This window comes from Ptychodera flava, chromosome 9 (assembly GCF_041260155.1).
Source record: "Ptychodera flava strain L36383 chromosome 9, AS_Pfla_20210202, whole genome shotgun sequence".
Classification (NCBI taxonomy): Eukaryota; Metazoa; Hemichordata; class Enteropneusta; family Ptychoderidae; genus Ptychodera; species Ptychodera flava.
Window position 1 is genome coordinate 1,201,180 of NC_091936.1, and position 17,712 is coordinate 1,218,891.

General features: G+C 36.2%; 1 protein-coding gene across 1 annotated transcript in view; it reads left to right on the forward strand.

The window, feature by feature from the left end:
- LOC139141352 (DDB1- and CUL4-associated factor 7) overlaps nt 1–17,712 on the forward strand; it is a 77,190-nt gene that overhangs the window by 53,900 nt on the left and 5,578 nt on the right. Inside the window, exons 4-5 of the mRNA XM_070710986.1 lie at nt 7,099–7,287; nt 12,475–12,684. Coding sequence (XP_070567087.1) covers nt 7,099–7,287; nt 12,475–12,684 — 399 coding nt within the window. The remainder of the gene's footprint in view (nt 1–7,098; nt 7,288–12,474; nt 12,685–17,712) is intronic.

Sequence of the window (17,712 nt, forward strand, 5' to 3'; positions counted from 1 at the left end):
TCGCTACACATTGTCAGGCGTTCGTAAACGGCATCTTGCACGACAACGCAGGATTACAGGCCTTTTGATTTTGACAAGCTCCCTTACAGGACCATGGGTGCACAATAGGGGATAACTGACGACGGAGTCATTTGCTTACACTGGGCGGGAGTTTTTGAATTTTCCCAGCATTGCTTTGACAGTATGAGAATTTGAATGATCATGATGGGCACTTTGGTGACATATGCAAAGAAGGGTCAAATGGTCATACAGGAAACACATTTTGAAACATATGCGTTCAACGTACATGTTAGTTTCCAAGATGAAACGTTCTACATCTTGTGAAAACAAAAACATATGAGTGAAAGTTGTAATAGTCACAGGTCAAAATCTTCAGAGATGAAAGAGATAGTTGCTTCAAAGAAGAAAATTGCTTGTCGCAAGAATGACAGCTAATGTAGTGGACATGACTAGAAATGCAAAATGTGAGTCAGAATAGAAATGATGTATTAGATAATGGGCCCACAGGATTTTAAGGTACCAGAAAAAACTTGCCCTTTTCCTTATTGTGCCATCATGCAAACTTCAATTTTACACTATTTTTATACCTTTTGCTTTTACTTTTAGCTCCTTTTGTCTTTTAAGTAATGTTTATAGCAACTGTAAAGATCTATTTTACTTTCCTTATCTGTCCATATTTCAAGTACATTGTAGACTAGGGTAGGGCAAATACATGTACACGGATATACAACATTTAAAAAATTCTATTAAAGTAATGGGTGAGCTTTAATATGAGCAGAGGGTTTAACTCTGAGAAGTAGATTTTATGACAATGTCATTTCTATTGACGAAATACTTTTTACGCTCCCATATATGCATATGTATATATGCAAATGGGAGGTATTCGTATAAGGTGGCAAAATGGCGTCTGTGTGTATATATGTAAGTATGTATGTATGTCTGTTAGTCCGTCCACATCAAAAACTACTAAACCGTAGTCCCTACTGTCTTAGTATTTGGTGTACAGGTGCACCTAGGGGTGGAGATGTGAATTTATTCAAATGAACATGTAAGTGCCAAAAATATGCAAATGAGGGGGGGGGAAAGGAAAAATCCTGCAAATGGCTAAAACTCAGTAAGCATTGGTCAGATTTGGTTGAAACTTGGTATGCAGATTTCTTTAGGTATTCTAAATTATGTGTGCAAAAATTGGGATGAAATTTGCATGTTTGTATTTATAGGGTATTTTTTCCGTTTGTAGTCAAAAAATCTTGTTCTCTGAAATCGCTCGTCTGATTGCTATGAAACTAAATATTCATGTTCTTCAGAATGACCTCAGTCATGCTTGTACAAATTGTATTGATATTGTCATATTTGTAATTTTGGGGCAATTTTCCCAATTTTTGATAAAAAAATTTTTAATCCAAAAACTACTGATTTGATAGCTTTGATACATGTATTTGGTATACAGGTATCTAAGATTAATCTCAATATAATGTATTGAAGGTATGTTGAAACTGGCAATTTTTTTTTAGCTACTATAGACTATAGTCTATAGAAGCTATTGGGATGGGTATCCGTCCGGCGTCCGTCGTCACTCTGTATGTATGTATGTATGTATGGATGTATGTATGTATGTATGTATGTATGTCCGTTTGTGAGGCGTCCGTCAACTCAAATATCTTGAGAACCGCAGTACTTACTGATTTGATATTTGTCGTGTAGATGAAAAATATGATTTTGAGAAACTTTTTTTTTAATTTTTTGATATTGTTGAAAATAGGCAAATTAATGCCAAAAAAGGTGTTTTTGGTTAAAAATCTTCTTCTTCATAACCGCTGGTCAGACAGCTTTGTTATTTGGTATACAGGTCCCCAGGGATAACCCAACTTAGATTTGTTAAAATTGTGATGAAATATGCAAATGTGTATTTTTAAGGAATTTTTTGTCATTTTTGGTCAAAGTTTGACTTACATTGTATGTAATTCTTGTACTGTATAAACCCTATCAATTCACCCGGAAAAAAATAATTAATATGATTTTAAATAATTGAATTAATTAGGAAATCATCAAAGCCAAAATAATTTTGGTGTGGAATTATCAGAAAGTTCAACTTTTTTTGACAGTTCATAGTGAATTGAGGATTAAAACATGTAAAGGCAACTTTCCTGAATCCCAACTTTGATACATTCTGAACCACCATTTATGTTATCTAAAAGAAATTGCTCATAATAGTTTGTCATGATAGGGTGGTCAAATAAATAGAGATAGAGAAAGTTCTAATTTCCATTTATGGTTGACTTGGAAAGGATAAATAAGATTATTTTTTGAGGAAAAAAATAGAGTGGTCAATTAAAAGAGTGGTCAAAGTGATAGGGTTTTTATGGTAAAGCGGGGCTGTAAGATTCCTCATGTGCTATTTATAGCAATTTTGCAATCTGTGTAAACAGTGCAATGAAGGTGTAACATGATCCATTATAATGCTTTTGATGACCTTGAACTTCTTAAGTTTCAAACATTTGTCTCTTCTGTGTGCTTTCTCTGATTACCTACAGGCTCAACTTATTCAACAGAACTTACGATGTTAATTTGAAAGTTAAAATGTGCTTCGTTAATAGGATTAAAATTCTGATATTAAAAGATAACCAGCTCAGGATTCTTTAAAACCTGACAGATATGCTGTTTTTTTATGACGTGTAAATCTTGATTTAAACAAGTCTTGTTTACTCTAATTAGAATGCAATTAACTCTCGTTTATTTGCTATTATAGACTAATATAGTCTGATGAAATATGCAAATCTGTATTATTACGGAATTTTTTTCCATTTTTGGTCAGGCCATCCTGAAATGAGCTATCAAAGATATCCACCTTCTTCATCAATACATGTGTCACAAAAGGTTATTCTCTACATAACACAGCAGAGCTCTGTCAACTGTTGAGTCGCTTGTTTTTTTAAAACCGCTGGTCAGACAGCTTTAATATTTGGTTTACATGTCCCTATGATGACCTTAGTGAGATAATTTCATACAGTCATGAAATACATAATTTTGTATCCATGTCTATAGTAGCTTCAGGGACTTTGGCCCTATGTTTATTTTTGGGGCAATTTTTCCCTTTTTTGGTCAAAAAATTTTTCTCCTAAAACTTCTGATCTGGTAGCTTTGATATCTAGTGTACAGGTTCCTAGGGTTTATGTTAATTAGATATATTTAAAATTTGGATGAAATCTGCAATTTTGTATTTTTGGGGGCAATTTTTCTCATTTTTGGTCAAAAAATTTGTTTCTCAAAATTTACCAGTCTGATTGCTTTGATATTTAGTAAACCATTGAAATTAAGTCGAAATCCGGAATTTTGAATTTCGGGGGCAACTTTGCGAAACTTTCAGTTTTACTGGGATATCTTTCATTTTGTATTTTTAAGATTTTTTTAGCTCCCATAGCCATATGTATATATGGCAATGGAAGCTATTCTTATAGGCTAGGAAAATGTCTGTATGTCTGTATGTCTGTATGTCTGTATGTCTGTCCGTCAACATCAAAAACTCCAAAACCGCTGTACATTTCATCTTGATATTTGGTGTGTACATGGATGATGGGCTGTAGATGAGATTTTGTTCAAATGAAGTTGTCATTGCTAAAAATATGCAAATTAGGTGAAAAAATGTAAAAACAGTCAAAATTGACAAAACTCAATAACCACTGAGCAGATTACATGAAAAATTAGCATGTAAGTACTTTGGGCTGACATGAAATGATTGTGCGCATCTTGGGTCAGTATCTTGGACTTGCTATTTTTCATGAATTTTTTTGTAATTTTCTCCCATTTTTGGTCAAAAAATCTCCTGCTCTGAAACCACAAGTCCGATTGATTTGAAACTTGGTATGGAAGTGCATAGGAGTGACCTTTCCCAAATTTGGGCAAATCGTGGTGAATTTTGCATATTTTTAGTTTACACGTCCATAGACTCCCATGTATAAGGCCACAAAAAATAAAAATTTAGTTTCTCATCGTATTCATATTGCAAAAAGGATGCAGTGACACAATTTTTAGTCCCCACGGATGAAGTCCAGTGAGCTTATAGATTGGGTCATGTCCGTCTGTTCGTCCATCCGTGAGTCCATCCGTTCACGCAGATATCTCAGATATTTTGACAAAATGTCATGTGACCTTGATGACCTTTGATCTCAAATATACATATTTGTCCATAACTCAGTAACCACAAGTGCTACAGCCTTCATGTATGGTATGATGGGACAGCTTATGACGCCACATATTGCACCTCATTAATTATGCGCATATCTAATTTTGAGCGAGCCAATAGAGCTAGAGGTCTGATTTTTGGTATATAGGGATAACTTAGCAAAACAATTTTTTTGACAAAATGTCACGTGACCTTGGTGACCTTTGACCTCAAATATACATATTTGTCCATAACTCAGTAACCACAAGTGCCACAGCCTTCATGTATGGTATGATGGGACAGCTTATGACGCCACATATTGTACCTCATTACTTATGTGCATATCTAATTTTGAGCGAGCCAATAGAGCTAGAGGTCTGATTTTTGGTATATAGGGATAACTTAGCAATACAATTTTTTTGACAAAATGTCACGTGACCTCGGTGACCTTTCACCTCAAATATACATATTTGTCCATAACTCAGTAACCACAAGTGCTACAGCCTTCATGTATGGTATGATGGGACACCTTATGACGCCACATATTGTACCTCATTAATTATGCACATATCTAATTTTGAGCGAGCCAATAGAGCTAGAGGTCTGATTTTTGGTATATAGGGATAACTTAGCAATACAATTTTTTTGACAAAATGTCACGTGACCTCGGTGACCTTTGACCTCAAATATACATATTTGTCCATAACTCAGTAACCACAAGTGCCACAGCCTTCATGTATGGTATGATGGGACAGCTTATGACGCCACATATTGTACCTCATTAATTATGCACATATCTAATTTTGAGCGAGCCAATAGAGCTAGAGGTCTGATTTTTTGGTATATAGGGATAACTTAGCAAAACAATTTTTTTGACAAAATGTCACGTGACCTCGGTGACCTTTGACCTCAAATATACATATTTTTCCATAACTCGGTAACCACAAGTGCTACACCCTTCATGTTTGGTATGATTGGACACCTTATGACGCCACATACTGTACCTCAATAATTATGCGCATATCTCATTCTGAGCGAGCCAATAGAACTGGATGTCTGATTTTTGGTATATAGGGATAACTATAGGAGAGAAATTTTTTGACCAAATGTCATGTGACCTCGATGACCTTTTACCTAAAATATATGTTTATGTCAATAAATAAGTAACCACAAGTACTATGTCCTTTGTATTTAGTAGGATGGGAAACCTTATGACAACACACGCTTTACCTCATTAATTATGTACACATCTAATTCTGGGCAAGCGAATAGAGCTAGAGATCTGATTTTTTGGCATATAGGAATTAATTAGCAATATAATTTTTTTTTTCAAACTGTCATGTGACCTCGATGACCTTTGACCTTGATTATACATATATATGCATATTTCAGTAACCACAAGTTCTATACCCTCCAATTTTGATAGGATATTAGACCTTAAGATGTCACATCTTGTACCTCATTTATAATGCGCATATGTATTTCTTGGCTGGCCAATACTGCTAGAGGTCTGATCTTTTTTCCCGATTTAGAACCACAACTTAGACATGCCTCATGTGTTTCAAATTGGGAACAACGACATAGACCTATGTGCCCATAGATCTCAACATATACACTCCAGTGATACTTCTTAATGACCACATTTTCCTGCCCCATCAAGACTAATACTCCCATTACAAGTGGGGACTATGTCATTGTAAATGACTTGTTGAGTTAATGGTTGTATCACAGTATTCCATATATCTAATTCTGTATTTTTTCCATTTTATATTCTGAATAATTACATTAAACATATTTCACTGTCTCCAGTACATTTCATTTAAGTATTTTCACTTCATGCACTTTATCCCTTTCACACATGTTCAAATATCTGACCAGAGAACAAACACTAAATAGTCCAGGATGGGAGCTACAGTGTCATTGACGCTATTTTTTGGTAATTTTATACCTACTGGAACTAAGAGTATATAATGTGGTGATTTAATAAGCATTTGATATGGTAAACTGTATTTGGTGTTGAAATGAGGTAAAAAAATCCTGGCAGATTTTGAAAAAATTCCAAACAAATGCCAATAAAAAATTCAGCCAGAGAAGGTTTGACAAAAAGAAAAGGTGGGAGAGTGGGGAAAAAGAATGTACAATGGATCGGATAAAAAAGATAATGTACCTCATCGATCTTCCAGACACCATCCCTTATCAAATGGTCCACCCCGACCGATGTCTTTTTGTGCACAATAAACCATGCAGTGTATTTTAGTTTAAGATGTCAAGTTAGGTAAGGATTTGAAAGGAATAGTCAAGTTCACCACAGTTTAACTTTATCCCTTGTGTAATTGGTTAAGTTTGTAAGTTGTTCCAGATGTGGATGAACCAGCTGTTCTGGAACAAAACAATGTTTACTTTTCCCTGTAGGGTTTCTGAGTTAATGATTGTATGTTGAAATTTCTCCATGTATCTGGTGTATGGGCAAAGTGTAAACATTGGTTGCATGTTATGTATTTCAGTCTATGTCAAATATTGTAAATGAAAAATCAAGAACAGTTTACTGTGTGCTTGTAAAAGATAACATATTTGTCAATACATAAACTGCCTTGCAGATTGATTTTCTTAAAGATTATCACAGAAGTAGAAAAGGAAAAGAAACTAATCAAATTGCTGTAACATATTCACTCTCAGTGCCTGTATAGGCCTATACTTAACTATTTTATCATTACATTCAGCTGTTTGTTATATCTTTATCACTCTCCATGGGCCAAGGCACACTTGGGGTCAATGTCATCACTCTGTGCCAGTCTGTGTATGTCAGTCTGTCTGTATATGTATGTCCATGTTTCATACAATTGTTGACTTGTTTTGATAACTATATGGGAGCAAACAGTGAAGTTGTCACTATTTTTTGAAGTTTACAGATAACACACATATTTCTTTACATTCAGAATAAAAATTCAGATTTTTGTGCTCCATTGACATCATTTGACTGGAATGAAGTGGATCCAAATTTGCTTGGCACATCAAGTATAGACACAACATGTACCATTTGGGGGTTGGAAACAGGTCAAGTACTTGGAAGAGTCAACCTGGTCTCTGGACATGTCAAAACACAGCTTATTGCACATGATAAAGAAGTAAGTATCTACATCTCTCTGTTTTTGACCAATGTCATAGATATGCACGTCAATTTTGTGATACGATCCAATATGGCTGCCATGCAGCCATATGTTACAATTTTTCATGTACACAGCCATAACTCAATCATATCTCAACCGATTTTATTCAAAGTTGGTACAAGGACATTGACGTATGTCATACATATGCACGTCGATTTGTTTTGTGATACAATCAAATATGGCCGCCCGGTGGCCATTTTATTACGATTTTTTCATGTACAAAGCCATAACTCAGGCATGTTTCAACCAATTTTATTCAAAGTTGGTAGAAGGACATTAACCTATGTACTACATATGCACATCAATTTGTTTTGTGATACGATCCAATATGGCCGCCGTGTGGCCATTTTGTTATGTTTTTTTTCATGTCCTGCACCATAACTCAGACATGTATCAAGCCAATTTATTCAAAGTTGGTACAAGGACATTGACCAATGTCATACATATGCGCGTTTATTTGTTATGTGATACGATCCAATATGGCTGCCGTGCGGCCATTTTGTTACAATTTTTTCATGTACAGAGCCATAACTCAGGCATATCTCAACCGCTTTTATTCAAAATTGGTACAAAGACATTGACCTATGTCATACATATTCAAATTGATTCGTTTTGTGATACAATCCAATATGGCTGCCTGCGACCATTTTGTTATGATTTTTTCATATACAAAGCTATAACTCAGGCATATCTCAACCAATTTTATTCAAAGTTGGTACAAGGACATTGACCTCTGTCATACATATTCACATTGATTTGTTTGTGATACGATCCAATATTGCTGCCATGTGGCCATTTTTTTACGATTTTTTCATGTCCTGAACCATAACTCAGACATGTATCAAGCGAATTTATTCAAAAGTATTTTTATCACAGACCTTAAATGAAGAGGACTCTATCCTCTCTTAGGACCTGTAATCAAAGTACCCATTTACAAGTGGGGACTGTGTCATCAACGATGACTTGTGTATGTGTATGATCGTTTCGATGTACAGACATGTCTTCGGAATTTAATTTGCAGCTTCAGAATTAACGTCGTCATCAGGTGAGTCATCTTGATTGGCATGCTGTAATGCAATGTCACCATGGTCACCAAGTCTGTTGTTGTCCCATTGACGGTACCAAATGGCGCCAAAACTGAAAATTTTGTCAGCTGAGATGTACAATATTGCCCGCCAAAACACTTTAACCCTTTTCCTGCCAAGTCCATATTTCACCATCAGGTCAAGATGATAAAAATTAATGAAACACAACATATTCCATATGGTGTATTTTAACATAATACTGTACATTTGAAAGCTGTTGAAAACATAAGTACTGTAAACTTGATTTTTTTGGACTAAAGATGTATAACATACCAAGCAAAGTCATGTTTGGGCTCAATATTGCTTTTTACTGACTTGGCTGATGGGGAAGTAATAGTCTTAACCCCTTGACTACCTTGAACGCCGGATATATCCGGCGCCATATTGAATTACCATATACCTTTAGTGCCGGAAATATCCAGCACAGTTAAATAGGCTTATTTGCTTCGTTTTTGCCCCTAAAATTCCCGTAATTTTGGCATCGGCACACAGCGCGACTAAGATAGATGTATTCTGATCTGGCCTGAATGTGATTGCGCCCCCGTACGTCAAAGTACGGCCAAAATCTGGAAGCAAATGTCGTGACCCATGACCTCAACCCTGAAAGGTCAGGCTGATCACAGAAGCGTCGTGCTGATTGTTAAGAGTTTTCAGAAGTACTGACGATCGCGCAGATTTTTATGGTTTGTATTTTTTAGTGAAATGAAATATTTATTTATTGAAAACAAATTATAATTATGTAAATATGTTCTATTAACAATGTATTCTGTGAATGAAACTAGAGGAAATATATTTTTTTACTATAACCCAGTGAAATTTTATAGCAGCCATATTGTCAATATGACTGGTCACATGACTGGTCCTGTGATTGACCATGTGATATGTTGTTCCCTAAAATGTATTTAAAATATTGTGAATTGTTTTTTGATAAATCATAACCATTTTAGATACATGTTTCTGCAAGGAAGACATAAAGCAGGTATTTTCAAATAAAATGTGTTGATATTCAAATACAGAATTTTGTCAGATGCTGATGGTTGTGGTTCATTTACTCTGCCTTTTGTGAGAAAAATCTTAAACAGTTACATATGTAAACTTTAGTAAAGGGTAATTATTATTACATATATGTAAAGACAAAGCCATGAAAATTGCAACTGTATTCAAATTTGCGTCATTTTATGGATTCAAAACACGTCCTGATGCTTCAAATATTCTTCCCCAGCATATTCTTTGCCAACTCTGGTCACATGATGAGTCATGTAACCAGTCACGTGACCTGGAAATACAAAACTTATGTATGAAAAAGTGGGAAATTTCATGCTGATTCAGAAAATATATGGTTTATTGGTACTTACTTAATTTTTACTCTAAGCAGTGTTGATGCAATGACAACATCCTAGATTTTATCAATATTTACATAAGGGGCCCGGTATATAGGAATACATTGACCTTGGTAGTCAAGGGGTTAATACTGTCTGGCAGGAAAAGGGTTAAGGGACATCTAGTGCATATTACTGGATCATGCAGAATTTGTGGAAATAGAACAACAGTACCAGGTAAACTTGTAAACAATACATAAAACAGTTGTCGGATGCATATAGTATTGACATCAACAACGATGAACTGTCAGTACATCCACCCTCCTTTCATAAGCATCAAAAGCAAACTGTTGATTTTTATTGTACAATGGCGTCGCCACACCAAGTTCCTCGTTGCATAAAGACGTTTCCGACTTACGCACTGCATTCTCGCAACTATGTCCACCGACATGAGGGAGGAAATTCGAAGTCTCCAACCAAAAGCGCCAAGCGCAGCTGACGTCACCCAACTTGCTATATCTTACCCTCTGCCAGCAGCCACATCCCAATCATGAAACTTGCCAACAGACATATCACAATTGCATGATCTAATGAAGGCCGGTAATTTTCTGCAACAGCAATTGCAAGTCACTCAGCAACAGTTCATACCCCAGCACTGCAAGGGAATAGCTCGACTCCACAGAAACCCAGCGGTAAGTCTAAATGTTATCAGACAAGAAAGGACAATGGTACCTTCCCGGTCGACTGGCCCCAAATGGCAGCACAGCCCCGTCCCAGCGGATCTGGTAGGGAAATGACTTGCGATTCCATGACCACCAATGAGTTAGTCGAAGGGTTTACCTCCATCTTACTATCTGATAACACTAACGAGACAGAGAAGTCTCACCGTCTACGCCTCCTCAATGATCTCATGAATACGCTGCCTTCTACCCATGGGATGCAGTTTCAAAATACCATGGAGCGTACTTGCAGGACATAGAATGTGGTTGCCGGAATTGGGGTGATGAGCCAAGCAACCTGAAAGAGGTATTTCTCTTCCTTGGGGCTGCAGAAAAGGCGAGACCTAAGACATGATCCAGTTCGTCCGACCGTTCTCAGTACTGATGGTCCTTCAACAACGATGGCTCTTACCAGGATGGTAACAAATGCAAATTCAGACATATCTGTAGCCATGTTTGAAATTCCGCAATAAAAGCGCTGATCACAGTAAAACCAAGTGTCCATATAATTCATGTTTCCATGAAAGCCGCCTGTACTCAGTCTATCATTGAACCCGAAGGTAGTTCCAGTTATTGAACTCCACCTGTAACTGTATTTTCACACGATACAGCTTCTTCAGAGCTACCATGCAGTCATGACTTTCCCGTTGATAGCAATGGTACACACTTATACTGTGATGAATCTGATGATGGATATTTTTCCAGTGATGGAATTTTACCAGTTTCAGCTTTTAATAACGAGTCTGTCATTTCATGTAACTTTTAGTCAGTTACATGTCAGTCAGTCCATCCATTAGCAGCAGTGTTCCCTCTAAGGTTTTGAGAGGGTTAGTAACTTGTTGCCTGAACGGCATGGCGGCCGCCCCGGCGGCCGAGGGGGTGGTCTGGAAGGGGGGACCAAAGGCCAGAAGCAAAAATTTACTTTTGTGTGTGCTTTGATTTAAACACTGTTTAGCTGCTTTTAGAGAAAGGAAAGGACACTTCACAACCTTTTGTTTATAATCAAAAACAGCCAAAATGAATTTAATGAACTTAAATTTAGTTGCCTACAACAATATTAACAATACACTTGAGAGTGATTGACTCATATTCAATGATGTGCCACTATATGCTACAAAAGGTGCTAATCAGTTACTACTAAACGGTCTCAAACGTGTAAAGTTGGCAAGAATAATGAATGACATATCTCACAAATGTTTTGAAAATTCAGTGAATATATCTATACTCACTCACAAGTTACCATGTTGCTGACTTTGTCGTTCCAACTTTCGTCTGCCATGAATTCAAAAACGTCCCCTACCATGCCAGCTCTTTGTTTAGCAGTGGATTTGGGATCACTTAATTATCTGTCACTACACTTTGAACTTCATCTTGGTTGTTTGAAGGTCTCATGAGATATGCCTGATTGCCTCACAGGTCTCCCCCCCCCCCCGATCGAAATGACGGAGACTAAAGTTGTGCAAAACATGAAATTTCACTGCCAGAGCAGTCGAAGACACAGCGCAACTAGCACGCAAATAAGCCTTAGGGGGAACACTGGTCAGAAGGCGTTTCTTTATCACCCCTGAGCCAATTTTTTTCAAAGTGTGTGCAAGGATAAAGTACTGTGGCTTACATATGCTCGTCAATTTATTTTGCAATACAACCCAATATGGCCATGGGGTCCACTTTGTTATGATGTTTTCATTTTTTCGAACCATAACTCAACTTTCCCTGAACCAATTTGGTTCAATGTTGGTACGCAGATAAAGTACTTTCAGCATTTTAGTCACAACATTTTTTAGTTGCTAACCACTTCTCCCTTTCCTTTTGAATTTGGTAGTCACACAATTTCGGCGACCTTCAACAACACCCTTGTCACAAATAGTTATTCTCCACACAGTACACACAGCAGATGTATATCGGCAGATTGGTCGCTTGTTCATTTTGACACCAACATTTTGTCATCACACTTGGTAATATTTCAGACTATACATTAGTTGCAGTAACCTTAATTATTGATGTCTTTTCTTCTTTTCAAAGGTGTATGATATTGCATTTAGCCGGGCAGGAGGTGGCCGCGATATGTTTGCATCAGTAGGAGCAGATGGCTCTGTTCGAATGTTTGATTTGCGTCATTTAGAACATTCTACCATCATTTATGAAGATCCACAACACCATCCATTGCTGAGATTAGCATGGAATAAACAAGATCCAAACTACCTAGCAACAATGGCAATGGATGGATATGAGGTAGACACATCTCTTCTCCTTTAAGTTTGTTTTTAATGTCTCAATTTTAGATATTAAGGTCCTTCACTTTGTCCCCAAACCCAGTGTTGTGCTTCATCTGTCAGGATTGGTCCCAAAATTGTCCAAATATTGTATGAAATGATACAGGATATGAATCACTGTAATAAGTCAAAGCCGGGAATGCTGTCATTAATCATTTGAGTGACCGAGGTGTTATATTTGGCCACAATGTTGTTATATTGACCTTAGAACTTTTTGAAAGTCCTAACGAGTCTTTTTGTTGTGTATCCTTGTCTAAGTAATTTTGATGCCAATGAGCTGTGTCTCAGTTGAAAATCAGTGTAGGAATCACAAGCCCTACTATACCTGAGAAGTTGAGACACATACACACCATAAGCAGGCGCAGACGGAATATTACTTGACAAGTGGGGATAATTTATGATTTCAAAATCAAAATCATCCCTTTTGTCATACAGCTTAGTGTGTAGCCCATTAGTACCCACTTGTAGGAACAGATCAAGATATGAAGCAGAGTTTTTACCCTCAGTTGTTTCTTTGATTTCCAACTCATCAGGGTAAATATGATGTAAGTAATTTGATATGTCTTGATTGTCTAGACTAATCAGATCATCAATATATCTGTGCGTGTTGTTAAAACGCCTTGCAAGTTTTTTAGACCCAGCTTTGCAGAGAGATTGTAGGAACTCTGCTTCATATGAATACAGAAATAAGTCAGCAAGAAGGGGTGCACAATATGTACCCATTGATATGCCAATAGATTGTTGTAAAATCTCATACCTCCAAACTTAACAAATATGTTGTTGATTAAGAAATTAAGCATTTTAATAATTTCTTCATCTGTGTATTTATGCTGGGCATCCATGTTATTACTGAAATAACCTGATCTCTGTTTGATGGTAATGTATTGTTACCTTCTACTGCCATTTTTATGCAGAAAAGCATGTTTAACAAGAGATGACAGCCTTGTATTAAGTTTATCGTGGGGAATTGTGGTGTATAATGTGGGAAAGTCAAATGTTCGGATTGAGCTGAACTTGTTTTTCATGACTTTTAAATCAAACAGCAATTCCTTCAAATTTTTAGCTCCGCTGTCAGCGACGCGGAGCTTATCAAATAGGTTGATTTTCCGTTGTTGTCCGTTGCCGTCGTCGTCCGTCGTCGTCCTCGTCCATCAACAATTGCCTTCTCCTCTGAAATCGCAAGTCCAATTGCATTGAAATTTTATATGCAGTTCACTTGGGATGACCTCACTTAAGGTTGTTCAAATCGTGGTGAAATTTGCATATTTGTATTTTTGGGGCATTTTTGCTGTTTTTGGTAAAAAAATCTTCTCTGAAACCGCTTGTCCGATTGCTTTGAAATTTTACATGCAGTTTACTTAGGGTGACTTCAGTCAGATTTGTTCAAATTGTTTGAAATTTGCATGTTTGTATTTTTAAGGTAATTTTTGTCATTTTTGGTAAAAAAAACTTTAAAAATCTTCTTCTTCAAAACAACCGGTCAGATAGCTTTGATATTTGGTACATATGTCCCTTGGGATGATCTACTTCAGATTTGTTCAAATTGTGCAGAAATATGCAAATTTGCATTTTTAAGGCAATTTTTGCCATTTTTAGTCAAAAAATGTAGTTCTAAAAAGGAACTAGTCTGATAGTTTTGAAATTTGGTATACAGGTTTCTATAGATGCACTAAGTAAAATATATTGAATTTCCGATGAAATCTGTAATTTTGTATTTTTGGGCAATTTTTGCCATTTTTGGTCAAAAAATGTTTATATCCAAAACTACTTATCTGATAGCTTTGAAATTTGGTAAAGAGGTTCCTACACATGAACTAAATGATATTTATTGAAATTATGATGAAATCAGCAATTTTGTATTTTTGGGGCAATTTTTGCCATTTTTGGTGTATTTCCAAAACTACTCATCTGATAGCTTTGAAATTTGGTATACAGGTTTCTATAGATGAACTAAATTTGATTTTTTGAAATTATGATGAAATCTGCAATTTTTATTTTGGGGGGCAATTTTTGCCATTTTTAGTCAAAAAATGTATTTCTCAAAAAGTACTGGTCTGATAGCTTTGAAATTTGGTATACTGGTTTTTAGAGATGAGCTAAGTAATATATATTTAATTTCTCATGAAATCTATAGTTTTGTATTTTTGGGGCTATTTTAGCCATTTTTGGTCAAAAAATGTGTATTTCCAAAACTACTGATCTGATAGCTTTGAAATTTGATATACAGGTTTCTCTAGATGAACTAAATGATATTTATTGAAATAATGATGAAATCTGGAATTTTGAATTTTTGGGGCAATTTTTATCACAACTGGAAGTTGTGATATAGAGGTGGTTTCAACCGGTGTTTGATGTCGTCCATTTCCGTAAACGACAAAAAGTCAAAAACTGCTGAACAGACTGCGTTGATATTTGGTACCGATACATAGACTGGTTCCAAGGTTCCAATTCCGAAAAATGGAGCCAAACGGAGCGGAGGTTATATAGTTTTGGGAAATTTCTAACCCCCCTTTTTAACTAATTGATTTTAGGGGTCTTTCATATATGTAGTTTTGGAATGTACACCAATCCTGCATTGTGGACTGTTTTATGAGTTTTGGAACAGAAATGAGGTTTTGATGAATGTTAGAAATATGCAGGATGGCTGATTCAAAGTATAAGAGATTTCTATGCTCTTTTGGGTATCAAAAGCAATAAAAAAAAACCATATTTCATAGTTTAGATTCTCACTTTTGAGATGACCCTAAGCATTTGCTATGTAAACATCCTTGAGTCAATATACAGACTTTGACATTCCTGAGATTAAGTATCCACGACCTCTCATGTTACAGTCTTTCACTACCATGGTATGGCCCAAACCCATTGTTATCAATGGTGAGTGTGGACCTGTCTACATGAAATTGGGGTGAACAGGTTAGACAATGACGTTACAAGTTGTAGGTTAGTTATCAAGGTAGCACCAGCATAGAGTCCTAAGCATGTCCATGTGTTCTCACAGGAAATTACAGGGAAAAAAATTATTTGAGAAGTTTCTCTCCTTTAAATAGAAGTATATTACAATTTAAACCTGTCATGGATGGATTGCTCTCAAATGATCTGAAACACATTGCCCATTAGCAACAAATCTATAGCAAGATTTATGTAAAGTTCATGAACTTACACAAGGTATTAGACAAAAGATGACCATGACTTTGCTACTTTTCAACATTTATTTCATTCAGATTTCCTCAGCTTAGTGTATAATTTTGTAATCTTAATTACTGTCAACTTAGCTTGACTAACTTATTCTAACCTCATTATTCTTACACTACTGTTATACCTTATAACCACAAAATTTCAAGAGAGTCATATATGATTGTCACTTAACAAACAATTTACAAACATGTCTTCTGCTTTTTTCTCCATATACATATACATGTCCCTTTTCTCATAAAAATGGGCTTAAAATCGCAATGTGAAAAATAGTCTTTCAGCTGTATGTTGCTCATTGACTTTGTGGTCTGTCTAATTAGTCCCCACGGACATCGTGGGGGGGGGGGACTTATAGGTTTGGTCATGTCCGTGTGTGCGTGCCTGCGTCCGTGTGTGCATTCGTCCATCTGTTCACGCAGATATCTCAGACATGCCCTGGTCAATTTCTTTCAAACTTTGCACAAGGATAGTACCCTACCCCATACAGATGCACGTCGATTTGTTTCACAATGCGATCAAATTTGGCCATGTTAGAGGACTTTTTAGTTTACACCACTATTGACTACCATGTATAAGTCAGCTGTCTATAAAATCCCATGTATAAGGCCAAGTAAAATAAAAATTTAGTTTCTCATCATATTCATATTGCAAAAAGGATTCACTGACACAGTTTTTAGTCCCCATGGATGAAGTCCAGGGCCGTATAGATTGGGTCATGTCCCTCCGTTCACCCAGATATATCAAATATTTTGACAAAATCTCCCGTGACCTCGGTGACCTTTGACCTCAAATATACATATTTGTCCATAACTCAGTAACCACAAGTGCTACACCCTTCATATATGGTATGATGGGACACCTTTAATATGACGCCTCATATTGTACCTCATTAATTATGTGCATATCTAATTTTTAGCGAGCCAATAGAGCTAGGTCTGATTTTGGTATATAGGGATGACTTAGCAATTCAATTTTTTTGACAAAATGTCACATGACCTCAGTGACATTTGACCTGAAATATACATATTTGTCCATAACTCAGTAACCACAAGTGCTACACCCTTCAAATATGGTATGATGGGACACCGCATGACGCCACATATTGTACCTCATTAATTATGAGTAGTTTCACAATGTGCCAGTTGTGATCAAGTGCCATTGGCGCTATTTTTTCCATTTTTGGTCAATAAATGTATTTCTCAAAAAGTACTGGTCTAACAGCTTTGAAATTTGGTATACAGGTTTCTATAGATGAACTAAATTTGATCTTTTGAAATTATGATAAAATCTGCAATTTTTATTTTTGGGGGCAATTGTTGCCATATTTGGTCAGAAAATTTTGTTCTCAAAAAACTATTCATCAGATAGCTTTGGTTGACATGTTCTTAGGGATGATCCGCTGTGATATATTCAAAGTATGATGATATCTTCAATGTGTATTTTTGCAGCTGTTTTTGCCACTTTTTTCTGGCCACTGCATTAAGCTATCAAAGATTTCCACCTCCTTCATCAACATGTGTCAAAAATAGTATATTCTCTATAAAACACAGCGGAGCTATATCGGCCGCTAGGTCGCTTGTTAAGTATCCACATTTGAGTCAACCCACTTGTTTCATACACTTTGTCACAATATTGAAAAAGACCATTTTTGATGGTTGTTAAAATTATAGTCAATAATTGTGACAGATGTTTGGTAGTGCTATTGCTTGATCCTGCAATAAAACGTTTGTTAAGGGTTCTTGTGCAGTTTAGGTATCCAATACAACATAGGCAGTTTTTTTCTTCTCTTTCAAAG